Raw genomic sequence first — 25795 nt, forward strand, 5'->3', positions numbered from 1 at the left:
ACAATTTTACATTTTTGGATGAACTATTCCTTTAATTTTTCACAATTCAAACTGCACTGGTCATAATGTATATTTGTTATTGCATGCAACATCTGAGGACTACTCTGTTTTTTGTGTTTGTACTGTTTTGCAGCACCCTGTCTTTTTCTCTAATTATATTTAATTAGTCAGTAGTGGCATAGTGGACAAGATTTGGCTGGTTAGCATAATCTAGTTATAGATAGATGCTGGAAATACACCCTCTAGATGCAAAAACATCTTTCTGCATTGATGTCCATTCCAAAGTTTCCATGTATTCTTAAAATGTGTTTTTCCGTATTTGCTTTTTTTAACAACATATAAATTGCATATTTCATTATAATTTAGTAGATGTTTTACCAGTTTTACCAGTATTGAGTTGTTTTGAAGGTCTCTTAAAAAACACAAACTTTCAGATATTTTGTCTGCACAGGTGGAAGAATGCAGGCTGTTAATTACTGTGAACAGAACAAGATCAGGAAATTCAGTTTCCAGTAAAAAAAAAAGCTATATCTTATCCAGAACTGGTTCTTGGACCCCATCCATGCTGTTCATGGCAAGTTCAGACTATTGGCATGTCATGTAATGAAGTTACATTTCTCCATAAGTCTATTCTACAGGGTCAGTGGCCTCTGAAATGGACTGGGGCTCTGACAACCCACTGTTAGAAAGTCAGATCTCACTGTCACCGTAAAGGTGAATGGATCCTAATTAAGCTCTAACTGAAGTCTACACTCATATTTTTCATTAAGCCACTGAACAGTGATGGCCTGAGTACAATTTTTTCTCTTTAGTTTACTCATTAACGGATTTGCTGAAGAGAAACTGAGGCACACTAATTAACTGCATGACTCAAGATGCAAGTAACATTTGTTACAGAGAATTTGTGTCAGCCTGGAAACTAAGTTATATTGCTAAAGTAGATGAATGCCCAGACTCAATGGATTGCCTATAGGAATCATGCCAATAAAAGATGTTTTATGTTGAAGAGGTGGACATGGCTGACCTCACTGAGCTGAGACATTCCACTGGTTAGCTTTATTTTTGATTTTGATTTTATGCTCCCGAAGGCTGCATTCCTTAAATTAAAAGTACAGTCAATACAGTAATATTGTGAAACAGTATTATGATTTCAAATAACTGTTTAATAACTAAGTGGATATATTTTAATGTAATTTACTTCATTCCTTAGTGTCACATGATCCTTCAGAAATCATTGTAATATGCTAATTTGAACATTGTTTATTATGCATGTTGAAAATGATCTTGTAGAAATGATTTTGTAGAAAGTGAGATTTGTTTTAGTTTTTTGTTGTTGTTGTTGTTGTTGTTGTTTTCAGAATTATTCGAACAACATGTATTTGCAATAGAAGCCTTCTATGACGATTTAAAAGTCTGTCCTGTAACTTTATGCATCATAATGCATCATATCTGATTACTGACCCCAAACACTGAACAATATTGTATAATTTATTTTAGAAACACATTTAATAAATAAATAATTGAACATATCAATAACCAAGGCCTTCTTTTCTTATTTAAGGCTTTTGCTCCGATATTCCATTTCTAGGTTCTTTGTAGAAACATTTCATGGAGTGAATAAATTAGCGTTCCCAATATAGATAAAAGCCTTGAGTTCTTGGTAATAAAATACAGACTCCCTTTGGAAGGCTAAGACATCCCTTATGTCACAAGAAAGGACATATATTGAAAGATTCTGAGTTAGAGTAAAGCTTGCAGGTTAAATGAGGAAGATCGCAGTGTGTTCCAACCATTTTCACTAACGTTCAACATGTCTGCTCCATCTCATTTTCCTTTTTAGTCTCATTTTCCTCTGACATTTCAGTATGACTCAATTTGCACTGACATTCAGCAAGGACTCACACTTTTAACGTAGAAGGGATAAAAAAGAGACAATAACGCACCTGCAATAGAAGCCTCTTTGCAAGAATCCCACTGTTACACACTGGGTTTTTGAGCATAAAGCAGCTTTTCAGACAGGAAGTAGAAGGTTTTGGGATGAAAATGGCAGCCTCAGTCTGCCTCTGTGCCCTTTCACCGATCTCAGCGGGAGTTTGGGTGAGATGGGAACAGCCCTACAGGCAAAGTTAAAAAAATGTATGCTACCTTTACTTTTCTTTTAAACTTAAAGATAAAAAGATAACAAGACATTTTGTCAGACACCTTCAGAGAGCACCTTCACACCATCTCTATTCAGCTCCTGATCCTTTGAACAAATGTTTTCTTTAAAAATTTGAAGAATACTACTTTATAAACAGTGCATGTTTGTTGTACCAACAGCACCAGGGTTCATGCTGTGAGCTGCTGCTTTAGATACATTCCACGGAGTGTGTAAATATGTGCATTTGTTTAGTTGGTTCGACCTTCAGTGTGCAATTTACACACAGATATAAGCTTCTCAGATTCACCTGATTCTGACTTGTTTTTCCATGGCATGGGTGCTTGTCAGGAAGTTTTTCTCAGTCCACTTCTACACTACACAGTGTGTTCACACTGACAACGATTTGCAGCATCGAAGCTCCAAAAACTGTTGAGCTGAGAAAAGTGTGCTGTTATGCAAATGAGCATTGATGCAATGTGGCAACTTTTGATTGGGATAAAGGCAGTGATCTGTCTTCTCTGACATACTATAGTCAAGTGCAGACAAGATGGAGAGGTTAATGTTACTGTGAGCAATTTCACCATTCTGTGTAATTTGTCACAGCCCACATACAGCGATATAATACAAAATAATGCAAATGAACTATAACAGAGATTGCCGGTATTCTGAGCGAGTTTGATTCATGCATTGACTCATTAATCTTGTTCGTGATATTATGCATTATGTTATGCATTGCAATTCATACACAAACACTTTCCATGCAGCTAAAAATGATTAATTGCAATAATAATGTCTTTTACAGTCAAAAACTGTGGCCAATTATACAACCCATCAATAATGTATTACAAAAATGAGTCAATAATTCAGTAACCTGCTGCAGACTTCCAAGTCAGAAACCGAGCAGCTATATTCCTTCATCATTCATTGAGACATCTGATCTGACTTTGTCTGTGTTTCAAGAAATTGTAATGAGAGATTTACAGCTGATTATCTGTAAATAACCTGAATAATCGGTTGCGGTTCTAACAATAGTTTGTTGAATGAATCATTTATCATTTTAATTCACTTTAATAACTCTTGCATAATCTTGATCTGGGTGGACTGGTTTGGGAGGCAATTACACTATGTTTTTTTTTTTTTTTTTTCGCTCTGATGGAGTTAGTATGCTTTGGTATGATAAGGAAGGTTGAATCTGGCCTGATGGGGTTTACTGATGTGTGGGTGAGCAGAGCTTGTCAGCGCTGACTTGTGTTGTTCAAACTCTCCAGGTCTGGGAGTACATCAGTCACAAGGGTATAGATCTCAGTCCTGATGAAGGTTGACAGGCCGTGAAAGCATGAAACAGTCCAGTTTTGGTTTGAAGAGTCTCTAGTTTCTCCAGAGTAAGATGGCGGGCAGGAGAATCTAAAGCAGGTATCTTATGCAATGTGTAGATAAATTATACAGCCTTAAAATTGACTAATTTCACTACATCTAAGTACGGTATTGAAAGATGCTGTCTGGGTTCTTCATGCCCTCTTGAATCCATATTGCAGCAATTAGCACATGGTCTGTAAGAGGTTTTTGAGACATGCTTAATGTGTTTACTCAGATTCCGGCCCTTGCTTTTGGCTCTAGGGAGCATTTTCATTTCTCCTCAAGAGTTTGAGTAGTTCACACGTTTTAAGGCTAAATACGTGGCTCGTTTATTCATAGCCGTGCAGTGGCAATTAATGTATACTCATCTTTTTCATCTGGCTCGGTTCCCGCCATATGTGAATCTCAAAGGCTCTGGGGGTATGAAGAAAATTTGGACTGGTAATGTCTTGCATATATTTTAGCATCAATTTAAACTTGACAGTTTTCCAAATTTGAGTACTTATGCTGATTGCAAGCTTGTCCTGCCATGCGTCCATGCCATTTTTTTTTTTTATTAACCTGCTGAACCATTTCACAAATCTAGACTAAATGATTTGTTCAGGAATTGCACGAATCTGCTCAGTGCAAGCCAATTTTTTGTAAAGTAACTTGTTTGTGAAAATTGTATGTATTGTTTGGGAGAGTTTTGAAAGCAAACAATGGGTCTTTCAGACTTTAAGTCAGTTTTCTGCTTTTGACTTGTGTTTACTTATGCTCCTACTTGTGATTGGTGCATCTGCGTGGTACTTTGTCATGATTGGTTTGTTCAATTGGCATATCTGTATGCTTCATGCTCCAAACTATTTACATCCCCCGGTGGAGTCAGAAGGCAATTACTTAACGCCTCGCCGGCCCACAATGCCATTCCTTTCATCTGTCAAGGCTGATATGCCTCCGGAGAGAACGTCAATCCACCTGCTCTGTCTGCTAAACAGACAAATGCACACGCACGCACTCACACACAGAGAAATACTGGAGCTGCTCAATATCATTGGCAGTGGAGAATTGTGTGATAAGAAACAGGGCCTCACTTGAAACAAAATTGACTTCAGTGAAAGGCAATAGAGACTTTTAAAGAATGCCATATGGGAAGTAAAGAAAAAATAAAGGTGGAAACTTATAGAGAGATGGAAAGATCTAATTCACAGCACTGTAATATGGTGTGAAATGCACTTTCGTTTATCAAATTTAACCAGGTGTTGATACCACATCTTTCTGCAAAGTCCCTCTTGTATACGAGCCACAATTAGCCCAATTAGAAGTGCGCGTAGTGTGATGGCATGCTAATATGAGTGGGCCTCCAGCGTCCCTACTGACAAGTGCCATGAAGATGCCGTTTTTCACAGGTGGTGTGAAGTCAGCCTTTCTTCAGCTTCTGTTACTGCCTGTTTCTCACATTGATTGGGTCACAGTAAAGGTTTTATTCCATCTGACTTCAATGCGCAACACTTTTAAAAGATTCTGCAGCTATCACAGGGGTCTTACAGGCTCATAAATGTACTAGTGGATGGGGGCGGAGAGCAGAGCACACCTTTTGATGGAAGAGCAGCTGGTAATTAAGATTGAAGACCTTTGACGGCATCGCTGCTTGTTGAAAAGGTTATGTTGTTGCTTCTAGATGAGCTTATATATTGTGTTATGTGTATTGTATATAATGTAATCTATCCTTACATTTTTAAAAAAAAATCTAGATTTTTCTCTGCTTTCTCTTTAGCTGTGTTCACACAGTCATTGTTCGGGTTTACGTTGTTTTTATTAACAGGTATGACTCCTGACTGTCTTGTTTTTTCTAGGGTTGTGTGCCATTCAAAAACAGTTATTAATGGGGTTTTTTGTTGCAGTTGTTTTTATACATTGTTCAGTTGCTGAATATTAATTTAATGTAAATTAAGGTTGCAAACAGGGTGCAGATATAAAATTTGAATGATTTGAAATTGAATGAAATTAATTGGATTGCCGAGTATTACACTTCTGTTAAAAAGTAGGGTAGCACTTTATTTTACAGTCCTGTTCCCCATGTACATACTATGTACTTATTATATTATTATAGTACATAGTGGGTAAACAATAACTATGTAATAAATAGGTACTAACCCTGAACCTATAAGTACATTTAAGTACACGTTCTGTAAAATTAATTGCAGCCAAAAGTAGTTCAGATTTAATATTTAAAAAGGCAATCTTTTGTGGCATTATAAATGTATTTGCTGTCACTATTGATCAGTTTAAAACATCCTTGCTGAATAAAAATAGTAATTGTTTTAAAAATCTTACTGACCTCAAACCTTTGATTGATCGTATATATAGAGAGAGAGAGAGTCCTGAATGTTTAGCACAGTCACTTTATTTAAAGAATGCAGTTATCACTCATTTGTTACCAAACTGGTTGTGAACAGAATTGTATATAACACTGAAAGAGGACTAACAAGTGTATTGTGTTGCTAAGTGACCATAGGCTTTCTCACACGAGTTTTGATTTAGCCCCTCCTACTGTAGAAGCATCACCGCTCTGTAATGGAAAAGAGTGTGAACTAAATCAAAACTGCAGTTGCACACTTCAGGTTTAATTCCACGCTGGTGCTATGAGAGACGTTCGAGATCTGAGGAAGAGTCTACTCATCTGCTACACGTGCTGTAAAAGAGGGGACAAAACCTCCACTTACTGTTCTGTTATTAATCACAAACATTGACTCAGGATTAAATGTCTGGACAACACCTTCCATAATATTTTTATACATCATTCACAGTATTGTGATATTATCAGTGCACCATATTTGTTTAGGCTTTTTTATACCATTTAATAAACTTGTTCTCTATTTCTGTTTCTCTTACTGACATACACATAAACAAATACTCATCTTGCATCCTTTCTGAAAAATACATTTGCCTTTTAATCCTACAGGGAATTGTAAAACGCAGTGGCTTGCCCTGGAGCAAATTCCAAATCTATTAAGTCAGAAAATATCGTAATTGAATGGCTAGGCAGGATATTACTGAAAGCCAGAGATGGAGTCAGAGTATTACTCACACATACACATGGCCTGATTTGATGAGAAGCTGTTATTCAGTTCACGCTATATTTATTACAATCATTAAAGGTCTTTTTCTTATTTTATTTAATTTTTTTGCCAAGGACAACAGGGTAAAAAGATGAAGAGAGAGTTTATACGTACTTAAGAACAGATCACCCATATTAGAAGCTCCAAAAGTGACATGAGACAGCACCATTTGTGTTTGTGTTCAATGAAAAATGTTCATTGGATATTTTAAAGGTCCCGTTCTTCGTTATCCCATGTTTTAAACTTTAGTTAGAGTATAAATAATATCTGTAAAATTCAAGATATAAAATTCAAGTTCAATGCCAAGCGAGATATTATATTTAACAGAATTTGCCTACAAAAAACGACCCGTTTTAACAGAAGTGTAATACTCGGCAATCCAATTAATTTCATTCAATTTCAAATCATTCAAATTTTATATATGCACCCTGTTTGCAACCTTAATTTACATTAAATTAATATTCAGCAACTGAACAATGTATAAAAACAATGTATAAAAACAACAGCAGCACTAAAGACTGCAGTAATAGATGCTGAAAATTTTGCCTTGCCATCACAATAATAAATCAATTTTTTTATAATATTCAAATATAACAGACTTGTTTTAAATTGTAATAAAATTATGGTTTTACTTTGCTTTTGATCAAATGTATTTAAACTTTATTTCAAAAGCATTTTAACAAAATCTTTAATATTTATATTTTATGCAAGTCTTCTGAAGACTTGTGACAACTGTTTATGTTAAAGGTCCCATTTTTCGTGCTTTTTTTGAAGCTTTGATTGTGTTTACAGTGTGCAATACAATATGTGTTCATGTTTCGCCTGTAAAAAAAAAAAACAGTTTAAAAACAATTTAAAACAAGTCTGTTATATTTGAATATTATAAAAAAAATTGATTTATTATTGTGATGGCAAGGCAAAATTTTCAGCATCTATTACTGCAGTCTTTAGTGCTGCTGAGTTGGTGCAAACATTTTCTTATTATTATCAATTTTGTATACTTTTATGACACCTTACGTTGTTATAGCATCTTAGAGTGTTAACAATCTCCACTTTTCTTGCATAAAAAAACAGAAGCTCTGTAACTAGAAATAAGAAATGAATATGTAAATAAAGACAAAAATGGAAATATAATGATGTGAGAGAAATATCAAGAGTAAAGTGCTGCCTTTGTGTATTAGCTATGCAGTTACTTCACGAGAAATTGCATTTGATAGTCATGCTGTTTTATTCCCCATTACTGGCATTTCCAGACAATGTGGCATGATCTGACAACACTCAAAAAATGATTGGTTGACAGGTATGAGGTTATAAGGAAAGGAATAAATAGATTTACCTCGATACCGCAGAGGAAATTTACAGTCTAACAGTCTTCTTGGTTTCCCACAATTCATTCTAGGAGTTGGTATTTCTGCATTCCTGTATTCTGTATTCTTTAGAATAAATTTTTCCATACTGTTCTAAATGCCCCAGTTTGATAAGTCAGCAAGAGTTTATTCTCTTTGTTCACACCACTTCATGAAATATGCTTCAGCTTGTCTTTTTGCTCATGTATTATAGGTGCTGGAATGGGAAGCTTTTTCTGAAAGTTGTTGCGTTCATAATCGGTCAGGGAAAACAAATGCAGCTCTCAGACACATGCTGTCTCGTTTTTCAATGGCTCACTGTCTGTTCTACTGAATGCAAACAGAGATGTCCTCACTCCTAATTTACAAACCCTGTTGTAGAGCTGTGATTTTTGTTTCGTTTTTTAATTAAAAAATATATGCAACTATATTTTTACAGATTGGAACCAAGAACACTTCGTACTGTAAGCAACAAGAAAGTTCTGTGTAAACAGTCTGTGTAAAGACCTTTAAATGGTGCTTCAGAAGCACTTATGCGTCACCCTTGCAGTGTAAATTTGGCTTTGGAAGATTTTAGAGATTTGGAATGAGCAAACTTTAATACAGACCTGATCTCTGGATAAATACATGAAAAGTGAAGCTCATGCATTTGTGTTATTGTGCATACTCTCAGACCTCTTTCATAACTGTTCCATGGAAGTATTCCCTAAAGCAGAAAGTGTGCCATGCAGAATGAATCTGGCATTAAATGAGGATTGCTAAAGGTGCACCAGCGCTATACTGCTGTTATCCACTATATGAGCTGAGAGTAACACAATGAATAAGAGACATTACTGACTAATCTGGTAAATTAGCTTTAAATGAGAGCACAGCGCTGAAATGCAAAATTGCCGTTTGCGAGGCGAGAGGCATGTTTGTCTTGTGTGCAAGCTGGTTATAATTCCCCGGATCTTTAATTGCATAATCATCTGAGATACCCCAACCCATGTACTCATTTATTTTTTGCCGCAGCTTGATTATGTTTTCCACTTGTATGCTTCTCTATGCATGAATGTAATTAAAATACCTGGGAAAACCATTTTAGATGTCATTGACGTGATCATGGGAAGGAAATCAAGTCAATCAAGATTTAATGCAATTTAACTGGGGAAGCTACTTTAAAATTACAAGACTGCAAGCATGTCATTATATGAAGTATTTAAATGAGTTTGCCGTAAGATGATGACTGCAGGACTAAAAAAAAAAATGTTTTTATCTGCAGTATTTTTCTGCTTTATTGAGGGCTTTTCATTTTTTATATTACTGTATTTAATAAAAAACAAAGAATTATTTTTTTAGATGCTACTGGAAAATTTAGTTAAGTTAGTAGATAGATAGTTACTAAGTGTTGAAATGTTTCTTTTTTGCAACCTCGTTTTGACATTTTTCTGATCTCTCTCATTTAAAGGCTGGTCACTGTCTGATTTATGAGTGGGTGGCCTTGGCTAACCCAAAAGGTCAGGGTACAGCTCCACTGAAAAGCAAATGAAGCGACCTTACCTTAATTAGACCACCAGAAATGTTTGGCACCTGGCTCTGTTATTCCTTTTATACTGTATAAAAAACTGAGAAATTATATTTGAGGATCTTTTAACAGCTATCCTATTTATGACTGAATGACACTGTTGAGTCTTGACTGAGGAGATAATTATATTCAAATTAGATGTTAAGTTGAATGGTTTTTACTTGAAATGAAGCTGTCATAATGAACTGTCGTGTATGGTTGGCGTTTCTTCTGAAAGTCTCGTAGGAGCAGCCGTTATTTTCTACTGTCATTAAAATCTTAATTTCAAAACTAAATGACACTATCAGGAGACACACTCTTAAAGCAGCAAAAAGCCTATCGACATCATTATAAAGAGTGTTATGAAGCTATGAGTCAGACTGTAAAGCCATCTCAGTGCTTGCCTTGGGCAGTACAGCAACTTGAGCTGTATTGATGCTTGTCAGATTCATGGAAGCATCAGAGCTGATTGATGGGGCTCATAAATAGATTTCGGGGTCAGGGGTTTGTTTGCTATCCTTGTCCCGCTCCAGGTGTGAGTTTGTTTGTATATGAGAAAGGTGGTTAGCTGGCATTTCAAAGTTTTTATCTAGTGAGCTATCTATGCAGAGAGGATTTTAAGGCATTACATGCATGCTTCCCACAGATAATTATAATTAGTAATAGTATGTATTAATATTTTACATTTAGAACTGAATTTATATATGTATAAATATATGTAAATTAAGTGTATATTTGTATTTTTTATTTTATTTAAGCTTTATTTTAATTCCCAAAAGATTTTCAATAGTTTTAGTTTTGTAAAAATTTGAGTTAGCAATAACAAAAGTTACTTTGTGTACAGTAAATATCAAAAGCAAAACTTGATCACATCAGCAAAAGCAAATTTTAAGCAGTGGTTTGAACAGCTCTAATATTGCTATATAGTGTATTTTTTTAAATACATGTTTTATTCTTTAATAGTCAACGTGCAAAAGCCTCTGTGTGTGTGTGTGTGTGTGTGTTCAGTGGGGGGGAGCTCATATTAACCCACTCTTTCTCCCTGTTGTTTCTCAGAGGTCTATCAGCTCGACCTTCCTGAAGACCAGAAACTGAGTGTCACCACGGTAACAGTGGGTCAAAGTGTCGTGCTCACGTGTGCCATCACAGGGGACCAGCGACCACCAATCATCTGGAGACGAAACAACCATGCCCTCAACATGCTGGAGCTGGAGGACATTAACGTGAGTGGCGCATCCCTTTCACCTTATTTCATCTCCGTCACACTCTGCTTTTACCCAGTCGAGTGTGTGTATGTACAAGCCTTCTGGAAAAAAGCATTTCAATCAGCTATCTTTTTAAAGCTGCTGAAAGCAAGTGGCGGCACTTTCAAGCCTAAAAAATGACACACAAGTGCAAACGCACGTTCTGCAGCGGCCTTGTTTTGAAATGATTTGACATGGTGTGGGATCATTCGATGTTCAACCTAATTCACTTCATCTCTCTTAATGTTCCTTAAACTCGGTTGAGCTAGCGTTAAAGAACGAGATGCAAACCAGGTGGGATTTCACCAAAGAAACCCATAAATAACACAATAAGAGCTTTTCGGATGTTTTACAAGTGTTTTACAGTTGTGTCACGCTTCAACTGTAATATATATTTATTACAATAACCTTAACCATCCCTTGCTGATGGAACATGGCCCCATGATTCCAAATTGAGATATGAGTGATGTTTTTAAATGTTCACGCTGTAACGCATCATCACTCAACACAGCTACAGCTCAATAGAAAGCACATTAGTGTAAATGAGGATTGAGAGAGAAGATACTCAAGAGAAACTAAATTGGTTTGGCAGTCTTTTATGATGCTTGATTGAGCCAATATGAAATGAAGTCATTTAAGACGAAAAGAACGGTTAAGAAAAGAATTAAACAGAAGTACTTAAATAAATGAAAGCAGCATAGACAATATTGTATGTCTCTCTGGGGATATGCTGCAGGGAAGAAACTAGCATAAATGTCTGAGTCTGTCTAACATAAATGAATACAATTTCATTAAAGTGTTCAATATATTTGTGGATGTAAGTTTGTGAGCGTGCCGTCTGCCTAAGAGGAAATTTGTATTCCCAGAACACTACTGTTTATCTTAGCCATATATTATCATGAACATTTCCATTGTCCTTGACTTTCATTTCATTTTTTTATTTTATTTTAAATTTGCCGAATATAATGTCGAGTAAATCTGTGCTTTCTTCTTTATGTTGCAGTGTACATTTATTTCTATTGGGAGTGTGTATATTTGACCAGCCAAATGCTTGGCTCGCTGGGGTATTCATCAGTCGAGACAACACTAGCCTCTGTGTCATCCTTAATATATTAAAAGTTTATGAGGCCTTTAAATGAGGAAGGAGTCTGTGGCTGCCAAGATCCATCTCTAGAACCTTTAACCTGCAGTCACTACCACGATATAAGCCAGCCGGAACATGCACACATGCACACAAGATGGTACAGTACCATCTACATGAATAATCTAAAAGCTCAGAGGAAAGCTCTGAAAGCCATAGACAATCCTTTAGGACAGCAGAGCTGGCTGAACTAAACCAGAAGATGCAGAAAAACATTAATGTAGCTTTGAGGTATCCTGTTCTCCCAGAGCACTTAATGTCATCATGTCATGTCAAGGCATGTTGCATTAACTTTTTTTTTTCCAAGTATAGATGGGGGAAATGTTAAGTTCACTGAATTTTATTTTTATTATGAATAGTTTATCTTTCTTTCTTTCTTGCTTTCTTTATTTCTTTCTTTCTGTTTAAGTCTGCTGTCGGAGAGAACATCATTAATCCAAGAACTGTATAGTTAGAGGTAATTTCATTAAGTTTAGTGAATCCCATCTTCATCTAAGGAAGCATCTTCCACACATTAATGTGCTGAAAATGAGGGCTCTTGCTGAGCATTGTGTCATGGGACGCAACTGAGACCACCACATGCCCATTATTATGAACTGCTCACTGAATACATTAAACAAAAGAAGAGGATTTAGAGACTAAGGTAGAAGTTGTGGGTAAACCATTAATAAGGATCAGCAGGAAGAATTGTTTGAGCTAGCATATAGTTTCACACCATTGTCCTCCAGACTGTATATTTCCCTTTCAACATTCCTCAAAAAGATAAAAGATAAAATAGAAAAACCAGCATTTAACTTTGCATGTTGACATTTTCACTTTTGCACCTAAAATCATTCTTGAGACTGAAAGGTTTTTGTTTGGATTGATTTCTTTTCTGCAGATGCCCTCTCAGGTAGGGTTATGTTTTTGGGTCTGCATGCCTTTAAAGGGTTTGTTAACCCAAAAATGAAAGTTAGACTATGTTTTACTCACCCTTGAAGCATCCTGGGTGTATATGACTTTCTTCTTTCAGAGTAATTCAGTCGAATTTATATAAAAAATTGCCCTGGCTATTCCAAGCGCTATCATACCAGTCAGCAGGTGTTGTAGTTGAAAAGTCCACAGGATGTTAAATAAATTGCGCGCATTCATAATAAACATTTTTGTAAGAAAAATATCCATATTTCAAATGTAATAAACACTTTTCTCTCACTTTCATTATCTGTTATACGCAGAAACCGGGGGCATGTATGCACAGTGTGTACGCCTCTGAGATATGCTAGTCTCACGAGTTTGTTTATAGGAGCAAAGGAAGCAAAGTTTCCTTACTTTCGCAAAGGAAAACCAGTCTCCTCTTGGTTTACATCAAAATCCTCTGACAGTTTTCTTTTCAAATCCTCAGTTTTTGTTTCTAATTTATCACTAATCAAGCAGCACAGATGTCTTACGTCATCTGCCCGGAATGGAACGGAATAGCTTCCACGTATGACAGATAACGTAAGTGAAAGAAAGTGTTTATTGCATTTGAAATATGGATTTTTTTTTTTAACAGAAAAACACATGGATTCACTACAGGAGGCCTTTATTCACCTTTATTCATGTGCGCACTTTATTTGACGACTTGTGGACTGTTCAACAGAAACACCAGCTGACTGCAATGATAGAGCTTGGAATAGCTAGGACAATTTTTTTTATAACACTGACTGGATTCGTCTGTAAGAAGAAAGTCATAAAAACTTAAGATGCCTCGAGAGGTGAGTAAAACACTAGCTAATTTTCATTTTTGGGTGAACTAACCCTTTTAGCTGCTACAGTGATAGAACCCTGAAGCTAATCACTTCTAACACCACAGTTAACCCTCGGTGACTCACAAATCTGAAGACCAGGTTAAGGTGCCTGCACTATTGAGCTGGTTCAGAGTCAAGGGAAATGAAGGAGCTGGTGGTTTGCACTCTTCAGCGCTTCTTCAGGACATCCTATTTCCCTGTTCATTTACCATGAGGGTTAAGATGCCATATCCTAGCCTTTTGCAGTGGTTTGCCATATATCATATCCTCGATAAAATACACTCCAAACCAGCGTGGAGGAAATATGTTGAAACTGATAGTTTTAAATAAATTAACAATTGTATTAGGTTATGAATTATAGTTACTATAATATGGAAACGGCAACATTTAACTAAATATGTAGCTGTAAAATCATTGTCTGGTTGGTTTTAAAGTTCCATGCATAATATAATGTCATGTTAAAACCAGTAATGTACCATCATTCTACACTGGGATTCATTAGGTAGAAAACGAGTTATTGTTATGCTACTAAGTGTAACTTAGTTGCATCACTATTTACAGTTTATCTCTCCCACATTCACTATGGCTTTGTGTGCATACATGTGTTCAAGTTTTTACAGTCTTACTGCATCATTCTGCAGCCTAATCAAAATTAACATATTTAATCAGAACCATCTGAATTGTCCTTGAATCCATCTGACCTTGTAAAAACAATGGCGTTTGAATACATTAGCTTCATTGGGTTTTGTTTGGACATTGATGGCGTTTCTCTTCAGCCTTTGTTGTCTTTGATGCTGCTTGTTGCTTTACGCACTCGTTCTTCTTTTTTTTCTATTCTAATCATTAGACTTTCAAATGACTGGCGCAATCTGATTTTATTTCATATTCAGAGGCTCCTCTGTTTTGCCTCTTTTTAAAATGCTCTTTTACTGTACCGCTGTTTTCACTCGTTAAGAGCACATTGTGAGGAAAGGGGCTTGTTTATTTGCATGATCAAGGTCATGGCCTGTAGTGAGCAGAGTTTTACATCCTTACTGGTGCATATTAACACACAGCCAAACTGCTGTTTTTCCTTGATTGTGCTGTTAGAACTATGTGGCTATGTAGAAACAGAATTTTTAATGTCTAAATACTTTGTCTGGCACAATAGTGTCCACAATGCCTTTGAATAGTTCCAAAAGTATTTTCATCAACAAAAAAATGGTTTAAAGTCAGTTATTTCTATCTTTTGCTGTAGTGTGTCAGTAGAAATATCAGTTTACATTTCCAGACATTCCTTTTGCCATTAATTGTAATAATCCAGTATGCAGAAGGAGTCTGACAACAGCCATAGCCACATCTCACCATCCTCCAGTCTGTCTGGAATGACAAAACTGAGACAGGCTAAATCCAGAAGAGCACGGGCAACATCTCCAAGATGCTTGAAGAAATCTTCCTACAAAGCTACATTACTTTGAAATGTTTTAGGCACTTGTGTAAAAATGCTGTAAAGTGAGGGTGCTTTCAAAAATGATGCCATAAATTTTGATTAACTTATCAACATTTTGTGTGACCACCCATCATGTTTAAAGCAGTGTTTGCCCTAAGTGCTCTTGCACAGTTTTTCAGGTAGCTTGATTCTTGAACCGTCTTAGGGATGTTGCTACAGATCTTCTGGATTTAGTCTGTCTCTGTTTTCTTCTGATTCTTCATGTCATCCCAGACAGCATATTAATTTGGGGGATTTTCTTAACAAGTATCATATGCAGTTATTTGCAATATATAATTATTTTATCAGTTGGCAGCCCTAATTATTTGCTTATTTTCAGTATGTAATTCTTTTATCAGTTGGTAGACCTAATTTACATTTTATGTTCTCTAAATTCTCCATAAATACACTGTGGCTCAATTTCTCTCTTGCTCCCATTTTAAAGAGAGCGTTCATCAAAATATTTAAATTCTATTATTTATTCACTTTCTTTCATCAGCAGAGCACCAAGCAATGAAAGTCAGTTGGACAAAAAACAATTATTTTCATTCCTTTGTGTTCTGCGGAAGTAAGAAAGCCATACACAAAGCAGCTGGGTGAGTAAATGATGACAAAATGTAGATTTTTTTGGCTGAACTGTACCTTTAAGTTTGTTGTTTTTCTTAGAAGCAGTGTGAGGCGAATAAATGGTGTGTGTAGAGCTTTAATGACGGCCTGCAGCAGAACTGATGCTAATGTCCGATACAATCTGCTCCTATTGATTACCCTGTTTTTTAACTATCCTCATTCTCCTTTTCTTTCTCAGTCCCTCTGTGTTTTCTTTTCACTGTGTCACAGAGTGTTACCGCAAGCTGCTCTCTTTTCTCTCAGCAGTCCAGTATCTGGATGCTTGATTGCGCTTCAACATTTTTATTTGCAGATTAATGCATTCAAGCTAACGTTGATTATAGGACCACACTCTGACATTTCCAGCTCTGGGCTGTTGTTTGCACTTGTGTGTCGTAATCTTTCACTCTGTAAGGTCATGGTGATGGTAGTTTTGTGTATTTTTAACAGGATTTCGGAGATGATGGATCACTGTACATTACCAAGGTGACCACTACGCACATGGGCAACTACACCTGCCATGTAGACGGCTACGAGCAGCTTTTCCAAACGCACACCCTACAGGTTAATGGTATGTAATGTACGAGCGCATTCACTTGCATTATTGACCAATCAAAATCATGTTTTCCAGAGAGCTGTATAATAAGCATTGGATTTAAAGAAATAATGAATGGAATCCAAAATGAAACATGCACTTTACTGTAGCTCACTCAATATGTATGTTCACTTCAAGCACACAACACAACTTGACAGCTTGCATTGTAATCACATGCATACATGTACATTGTATGTGGCATGTTGTATACCACACTCACATTCCATGCTGTGAAAAAAAAAAAAAATTGAACATGCCTCCAAAGTTGTTGCCTAGCAATTAATCGTGGTCAGATCTGTGATGAAATTGGAAATTAATTAGGAGATGATACATGTGCCCTTTTTGTGTTTTAAGTAACAAGGGCACTAGTGCTTTCCTTAATTATGCTTCTGGGTGACCAAAAGGATTGGAGTATTGCTTGGTTTTATTTTTTTCAGAGTCCTCAGTCAGTTTTTTTTTTTTTTTTTATCTGTGTAGTTTAATTTGAGCTAAAGCATTTCTATTTCTTTATAGCAGACAAACAGTTTTTAATTAATGTCCTGCATGGCACACGTAAATGACCACCAACCTTTTGGTTTTCATTTGTAGTCCTTAGAGCCTTTTATCATTTATAATAATGACAATCTAATCATGTTGCTTTGTTTTCCAGCCAGGGGTTTGTTTGATTGCTAACTGAGGTGAATATAATAAACGTAAAAAAGAAAGAAAGAAAAATATTAATAAGACTCTGCGAAGCCTATCTCTGTTATGTATGTATGAGTATGTATACTGTATACATATATAGTGTGAATGGGTGTGGGTGTCATTTTCTGTTATTTTTAAAGACCCTAAAGAGCACACAGATGTATGAGAGCGGTGTAAGCTGGGGAAATGAAAAGGGTCGGACAGGTTCACAGAGACCTGCTGAGTCTCCGAGGTGGTGAAATGGAGAGGAAACTCTAATCGAGGACACTGAAAGCTCATCAGCACTGACGCACATACACAAGCTCCAGAATAACACACACTTCTCGCTGCCGCATGTAATGGACACGTCCGCACACCAAGAGAGACAAAGACAAACATAAACTAATAAATCTGACTCTCAATTTCACGGAGGAACAAATACACACAGAGAATTTATCCGGTCCAGTGATGGTGGACTTACACGCTGCCAAGCCAAGGCACTTGCTTATTCTCACAGAAAATCAACACTGGGGAAAACAAAGAAAATGCGGGCGGAGGAATAAAAGGAGGGAGATTGGAGGAGACAAGGGGCCATGAGAATTTTGTGATAGAGCTGTCAGCTTTGATGCGTTTCACACAGGGGACAATCTCAAGTCGATCCCCAGGTAATAAAATACACACAAAGATAGATTCAGTTACACATAGAAACATCTACACACAGAAAGAAAAGTCATTTAGTAAGGATTTTTACCTTTTCTAGGTTGAGCTTAGTAAAAAAACAAATCCATATGGCTTTTTTTGTTTGTTTGCTTGCTCGTTTGTTTGTTTTTTGGCCATATCAGAGTTTTGGTTGAAGATATTTCCTCACACAGCTATTTTTATGGCATCAAAACACTTGAGTTGTATGAACAATATACGACTCAAGTGTATATATACTCTGGACTATGACTGGGCTTTTGCAGAACCTTGATTCTTTTCTCTTCAGCCGTTGTGTTGTAGATTTGCTGGTCTGCTTGGGATCATTTTCCTGTTGCATCACCCAATCTTCACCAACGTTTGAACTGTTGGACGGATGTCCTCACATTTGACTAGAATATTTTATATTCTAAATATTAACAGAGGAGTTCATGGTCAACTCAATGACTGTGAGGTGCCCAGGTCCTGTGGCTACAAACCAAGCCCAAAATCATCAGCCCTCCACCAGCATGTGTGACTTTTGGTATGAGCTGTTTATGCTGATATGCTTGTTAGGTTTTCACCAAACAGCAGCTGTGCATTATGGCCAAGCATCTTCACTTTGGTATAATTTATTCAGAGGTCATTATTCTAGAAGACTTATGGTTTGTTCAGATGCAACTTTGCAAACCTAAACCGTGCTACCATGCTTTTTTAGATTGAAGAAGCTTTCTCTTGACAAGCCTTCCAAACATGCCATACTTGTCCCATATTTTTTGTCACCCATTGCTTTTCCACTTTGTTAAATAAACAATGACACAGTGCAATATGCCATGTGTTGTTGTTCATCTGAAGTTTAATTTTCCAAATTTTAAGACCTGGAATGAGCCTGCTAATTTTTATATTTTGTCCCGATGAGGAAAAACATGGAATACAATAGGGTGTCCTTACTTTTTATAACTTGTAGACACAAGGCTGCTGGTCAGGTGCTGTAGGTAAATCACACCCTTGCTGAAATAGATATGATATGCTTTTACTTTCTCAAACTCTGTATCACATATATGCTGACATGCTTTTATACATTTCAATCATGCATGGCTTTGTTTTCACGTGGTTTACTGTTTATCATAATCTGTTTATTACCAATGAGCTGATCTTGGAACACCACAAGGGCCTGAGCTCGCAATTTTTACACTAAATGATTTCTGCTTTCCAATCGTGAGTGAAACTCCACAGTAAATAGTCCCAGGGAGCTTAAGACTCAGATTCTACTCCCTGTGCCTTGAAGCAAAGCATTTCATTAAATTAACCCCCTTTTGTTACAAAATGGTGCCCCCCGCCACTGCTGTCCAAACATTTCTCCCATTTCCTCTCATATAGAGTTCTAAATAAAGTAAAAATCTGGTTAAATCCAGATGCTTATTATTGTTGTCCATATTAGTATTTATTTTTTCTAAGAGTAATCTTTATTTAATAATTAATGACAATTTGGCAACCATCCTCTCAAGCTCATTTGAGTTTCCGTGATGATCTCATGGCATATAGAGGATTTTTGAAAGTCAAAAGGCAAACAAATATGTTCTTGTAATTAAAAGGAAAAAATATATTTTGCTATTCCTACTATTCAGGATGTTGTTTATTTGTTGATCCATTCACTTTGCTTACAAATCTGTCCTTTCTTGTTTTGTATTTTTTGTTTGTTTTTTTATAGTGCCCCCTGTTATTCGGGTGTATCCAGAGAGCCAGGCACGTGAGCCGGGGGTCACAGCCAGTCTGCGGTGCTACGCTGAGGGCATCCCCGACCCACAACTCTCATGGCTGAAGAACGGCATGGACATCACCACAAAACTCTCCAAGCAACTCACACTTCAGGGTACAAACAAATAATCCATTGAAATGTAATTCTTATGACTGAAACAGTAATGCTGCTAATTATGGATTTTATGGAATTATGGATCCACACAGATGGATTGTATGTGACTATTATGAATGGGAATCATAAAGAATTGAATAATTTTTAATTTATGGTTCCTAATGGTCCTATTCAAGGGCTTTTTAGTTTATTTAAGAAATAAATATTTAGAATGAAAATTCAATTCCACTGCCTAATGAAATATGGAATTTTAATAATAAAGGTGTTTTAAAACATACTTCTTAATGACTTTTCACAGTTTTTTAGATGTGATATTAAGTATACACTACCCTTCAAATGTTTGGGGTTTGTAACACTTTTTACTCATTTATATTTATTTATTATATTTTATAATGTAACATTATGCTGAAATTCAGCTTTGCATTGGATGAATACATTTTAAGCTATGTTAAAATGTAAAAATAATAATAATAATAATTTTGTAATAATATTCCATATTAATGTTGTTTTTACTGTATTTTTGATCAAATAAATGCAGCCTTGATTAGCATAAGATATAATTATTAGATGTTTTTTTATTATGTATTATGTTTTACTGATCCCAAACTTTTTAAAATGTAGTAACATTTTATTCTGCATTTGAGTAAATAAACTACTGACAAATGCATGATGTTGTTCTATGAACATTTAGTCCCACCGTTGTAAGTGTAAGTGTTTAAATCACTAAAAAGAACAGACTCATAAGAGTAATTTATTGTGTATCCATCCATTCTGGTCTGTTTGGCATTGTAGATTCAGTAGTGGTTAATGCAACGCTAAATAAGTAGTGAAGAAAACTCTGTCAGGATTAAAATATAACCAGTTCTGAATTAGAATTCAGGGAATTCCCAAGTCTAATGACAATACAGTTCTCTATCCTCAACAAAAGCTTTAGACTAGCAGATTTCACATTTTCACAAAAAAATGTACCCATATCTTTACACAAAGCCATCGTTGATCTTGTCATTGTGAAGCAGCTTTATTTAGCCTTGATGCCTGCTGGTTGCACTGTAGCAGTGACTGACGTGTTTGTCATGATCTAGATCTTTACTCAATCCCACAATCCCCCCTGTGGGGCCTCTCCTCAACAAACATTCCTCCGACGTCGGCTGTTCAGACTAAAGCTAACATGACAACTTGAGAACACTATAAATGTTTAAGCCGATATCAAACACATTTCTTACCATCCCATTAGAAGAACTTACATAAATAGAACTGTTTCATTCTCAAGTAATTTAGAAGTGATGGTGGAAAAGTTCACTTCAGGCTTTTCTTTTTTCCTTTCCAGCTAATGAGAGCGAGGTGCACATCAGTAACGTCCATTTCGAGGACACCGGTGCCTATACCTGCATCGCCCGTAATGAAGCAGGAGTGGACGAGGACATTTCTTCTCTATTCGTGGAGGACTCCGCTCGGAAAACGTGTATGTATAAGTCATGAAGTACAGCCCATCTGTCCTTATGATGGAACTTCACTCCCTGTTTCTTTGCATTATTCATCAGACTGAACGTTAATAGTTTATAAGCTTCAGAAAACTATAGATAATAACAGAAGGAGATGCAATATGGAAGAAGAGTCCCAGAGGCCAGATATTTCAATATTTGTCAGCAGTTTTATGGCACATGTATTAAAATGTTATAAAAATGTTAAAATATATATATAGGGGTGCACATCATTTTCTCAGAAGAGAACCTGTAGATTTGGTTTGGTCCTCACACTGCGTATATTGTGACCCATTAAATGCAACTATAACAAATGAATTAATAATAGTTATAATATTATAACACTTTATTTTTTTTTATTTTTTTTTATTAAAACATAGTAAATAAACTAAATAATACTGTGTTATAATATTATTTTAAATAAAATGCAATCCTATTATTAAATACAAATGCATTTACTTATAGTAAATAAACGTAAAAAAAAAGATGCTAATATTTACTAGTACTTTGTTTGTTTGCCTCTTTAAGAAGAATCGCTTTATGTATTCCCCAATTTTAATTTGCTTTGGGAAAAAAAGCATCTAAAAATAAATGAACAAAAGCGGTTTCATCATATTCAAACTTAAAATCAGCATTTTTATTTTGGCAGGTTGCCGGCAAGTAATTATACGTGCTTCTGGATTTAGCGCTGCTTTTTAAAGAATGTCAGTGGATGAATGTCACAGTTTTGTATTGTGCTTTGAAAACTGCATGGAATAGCCTAGATTTATGCTTTCAGGTTGAAAATAAAACTTATATAGTACAGTTTGTGATGTAAAAAAGTAATTGTGCATTAACAGCTGTCAACCATACGCATATTTATATAACACTTTTTTTTTATGTCCACTTATGTGCACCCCTGTGTGTATATATATATATATATATATATATATATATATATATATATATATATATATATATATATATACACACAGTACACTTTACTGTCACTTTTGATCATTTGAATGTGTCCCTGCTGAATAAAAGTATTCATTTCTGACCCCAGACTTTTAAATAGTAGCGTATATGTGCATTTATATAAATGCTTATGGATACAGTCAGGTTTATTGTATTGAAGCCATGAAGTTGTGGGCAGTGAAGGATGCAGAGTAACCTCACAGGTCACCATACACTCATCGGTCACATTTTCTGTAATGGTTTTGTGGAGGTGTTGGGATATGTAGTCCTCAGACCGAGTTCAGGGGTCTAGCTATTGTAGTTTAGCGAGATTTGATCGAGCAATGCACAGTGCACACAGAAGGCCATGGTTTCCTCACAGGTCACAGAGCCTGAGCCAGTGCTGTCTGTGCGCATGCATAATGGATGACAGTATTTACACAGATTCTCTATTGCTCTGCCCACTGATCTGGAGTCAGTTCATCCAGACCCCTTGATCTCTTCTCTGACAGGTGAACTCCGCCAGCTGTCTGGATCAACACTCGCTGTAGACCGTCTCACTCATGGTTTCTCCTCAAGCAGACTAATATGATTTCTATGATCGCTGTGTTAAAGAATATTCTCATAGGCGTGATATAGCAAATCATTTGTACACAATGAAGATGGCCAAATTTGTCTTATTTTGTTGAAATATAATTGTTTTCCATTTAGTTCTGCCCTTCGTAAGCAACAGAAGATACTTGTATGTTTCCCGGTACACAAATTAAGTACAATTTACCTTGATCTTCAAATTCCAAAAGTTTTCACCCCCCAGCTCTTAATGCATCTTTTTTCCTTCTGGAGCATCAGTGAATGTTTGAATCTTTTTAAATAGTTGTGTTTGAGTCCCTCAAATGTCCTCAGTGTGATAAGGTGCATCTCAAAATCATAAAGTCCCTGCTGGAAAAGGTTCAAATATGTAAAGATGCTGGAAAACTGAAGAATCTGCAGGACCTTAAAGATTTTTCTGAAGAACGCTGCTCAGTTTAACTGTTCAGAACAAACAAGGGACTAATGCACAACCATCACAAAACAGAAGGTAACAGAACACAGTATTAAGAACCAAAGGTGCCCAAACTTTTGAGTGGGGTTATATTAATAATTTCAGCAATTTCTTTGTCTTGTGGAATAAATGTTAAAATATTTTATGTACAATATCTTACTCAGGACAGTACTAAATAAAAAATAACAAAATATCATTAGTATGATCTCTCTTATTTTTTGAAAATTACTCATATTTTCACAGATTCTGCAAGGGGTGCCCAAACTTTCGGTCCCCACTGTATAGTCAATTAATATTTCTTAGTCAGTACTTAAATGTACAATTACTCTGTAACAAGGACACCTTAAAAATAAAGTGTAACCATAGTAATGCTTTTATAATATTATTATTTTTTATCAATAACAAATATTAATTATATTATGCTTAACTGATCATTAGTTAATATATTCAAATAGAAATGTGAGATTATGTGCTTATTAATGTTTCCTAATGAACGTATTATCTAATGATTTACATTATTTCATGTTAATTAAAATGCTTGCAATGCTTACAGCTTTATTTCAGTTATCGAAAATGATTTTAATAGTTTTAGTTTTTGTTAACAGTAACAGCACTGTCATACAGTGAGCTGAAACTGAATTACTGAGTCTTAATATTAGAATTACTGACTTAAAATAATGATTAGAGTTTTCTCTAGGAGATCTAGGGCATCAACATGTTCTATGATTGAAGACTTGTTTTACACACAAAGCTATGGTATAGCTTGCGTAAGTAAAATGGACCACTTTTATGATACATTAATGGCGCCTTTGCTTCACTGTTGAATCATTATTCATTGCATTATTAACTGCAAAGTGCATACAGCTAAATTATTTATAATTCTTTAATCTTCCACGGAAGAAAAAAGGTCATGCAGGATTTGATCAACATGAAGGTGAGTGAATAATTAAATTTGGCGTAAACTGTTCTTTTAATGCATTAGTGTGTGTCACGAGTATCTCTGATACGTCTCTTGTGTTAAAACTGGGCTAAACTGTTGGATTTGATAGTCTGTGCTGTTGCTTTCATTGGGCATGAGAGGAACAATCCTGCACTGTCAGCTGGGGTTTCCACTTGCATTATTCCTGCAACGGCAGGTCTGAACTCATAAGCCTGAGATGATACACGGCTCCCTGCTTCCACAGAGCGCACCAGCCCGGCAAATACATTTCCAACTTGTGCCCAAGCACTACATTTAAAATTGTTCTTATTGATATCAATGATCCTTTAGCCGGCTGCTTCAGCTTTGTGTAATGAATTTGTCCTTGTTGCTGTGTAACTTATGAATGGGAGATGTGGTTTTTATACAGCAAAGTGCATGCCTAAAATTAGCTTCCACTGAGGTTTGGTTACACAAGACGACCACTGATACAGAGCAATAAAAACTAGGACTCATAGCACAAAGTTGTATGTTGGTTGTTGAATGTACAGTGAGGATTACAGCTTCTGAAAGGTTGTAGGGGCGTGTGACAAAAGTAATCGCACATCTAAAGGGCAAAACAAGGTGAAGTTGGTGGACAGCCATTAGCAATTGGGGTCAGAGCTGTTCTACAGGTCAGTGGAGGAAAACACACTGCACTCAGAGGGGGAGATAATAATCTTGGTCCTCTCTCTGTCTCTCTCCTCAAGCTTTACAGGTCAGACAGTGTCCTTCAGCCCAGCCATGGTGCTCTAGAGATCATAAAATTGGATGTCCGCCAAAACATTTAAAGACCCACTGAGTAAAACTAAAGAGCCACTGAGTAAAAGTCTTCCGGTTTTGTTTCTAATGGCCTCAAGTTGAAGTGTGTATTTTTTCACTGTTAAAAGGCATTGTTTTTTTTTTTTTTCAACAACACATTAAGTTTTATAGCTGACATTTTCAATTGTTGCTGTGTTTCTTTTATTCAGGCCAACATGTTGACTTCTTATATGGACATTACACATTAAAAGTTTGGAACCAATAAGAATTTTTTTTTTATGTATCTTATGCTCACTAAAGCTGCATTTAATTAAAAAAAAAAAATAAATAGTAAATTATAGGTAAATATAGTGCATATTATCACAGTTAAATTAGTATTTACTGTTTTTTAATTTATTAAAAATAAAAAAATATTTTATAATATATTGTAAAATATCTTATAAAGCTAAATATACACTATATACACTATTCAGAGTCACATGGTCCTTCAGGAATCGTTCCAAGTTGATTTGGTGCTCGAGAAATTTTTTTCTTTTTCATTTTATTCATGTTGAAAACTTGTTTTGCTTAAAATCTGCATTAAATCAAAATTTAAGATATTTTTTTTGCGCAGATTGCTAGTCTTAAAGTCAACAATTAATCTGTGCAAGTCAATCCTCTGAAAACAATTGTCTTGGTAATCTTTAATTAAATTCTGATCATTTGCTTCCGCTCTGGAATAGCATGCCTTCTCTTATGACGTCAGTTTGATGGATTGGGCAGAATATGTCTAATCACACCCCTCCTACTATTAATTTGCTGTGAGTGAGAAATGAGAGAGGGAGCGCAAAAATAAAAACCCCGGCCTCCACTCAATATTCCGTTTCAGTTGGTAATACATCACTATACTGAAATCCAATCGGCAGCAACATCCGGTTCATGCAGACTTTAATCTTTTTGAGGATGCAGATTATTTTTTAATTAAAAAGTTCAAAATAACAAAATAATCGTTGTTTAATACTGCTTGTGGAGAAGGGGCTACACACTTCACCTTTAGACATTAATAGTCCGGCACCAAACAATAGTCTCTCTTGTAAAACAATGCAAACATTCTGGTTCA

The 25795-nt window shown here is 35.8% G+C and overlaps 1 protein-coding gene across 2 annotated transcripts in view; it reads left to right on the plus strand.

Annotated features, from left to right (window-relative positions):
* Window positions 1-25795, plus strand: part of LOC113070646 (follistatin-related protein 5-like) — a 97861-nt gene that overhangs the window by 47514 nt on the left and 24552 nt on the right. For both annotated transcript variants that reach the window (XM_026244036.1, XM_026244035.1), the window contains exons 6-9: window positions 10543-10709; window positions 16162-16282; window positions 19356-19517; window positions 20845-20979. In XM_026244036.1, the coding sequence (XP_026099821.1) occupies window positions 10543-10709; window positions 16162-16282; window positions 19356-19517; window positions 20845-20979 (585 nt within the window). The remainder of the gene's footprint in view (window positions 1-10542; window positions 10710-16161; window positions 16283-19355; window positions 19518-20844; window positions 20980-25795) is intronic.

Source organism: Carassius auratus, unplaced genomic scaffold (assembly GCF_003368295.1).
Source record: "Carassius auratus strain Wakin unplaced genomic scaffold, ASM336829v1 scaf_tig00005124, whole genome shotgun sequence".
NCBI lineage: Eukaryota > Metazoa > Chordata > Actinopteri > Cypriniformes > Cyprinidae > Carassius > Carassius auratus.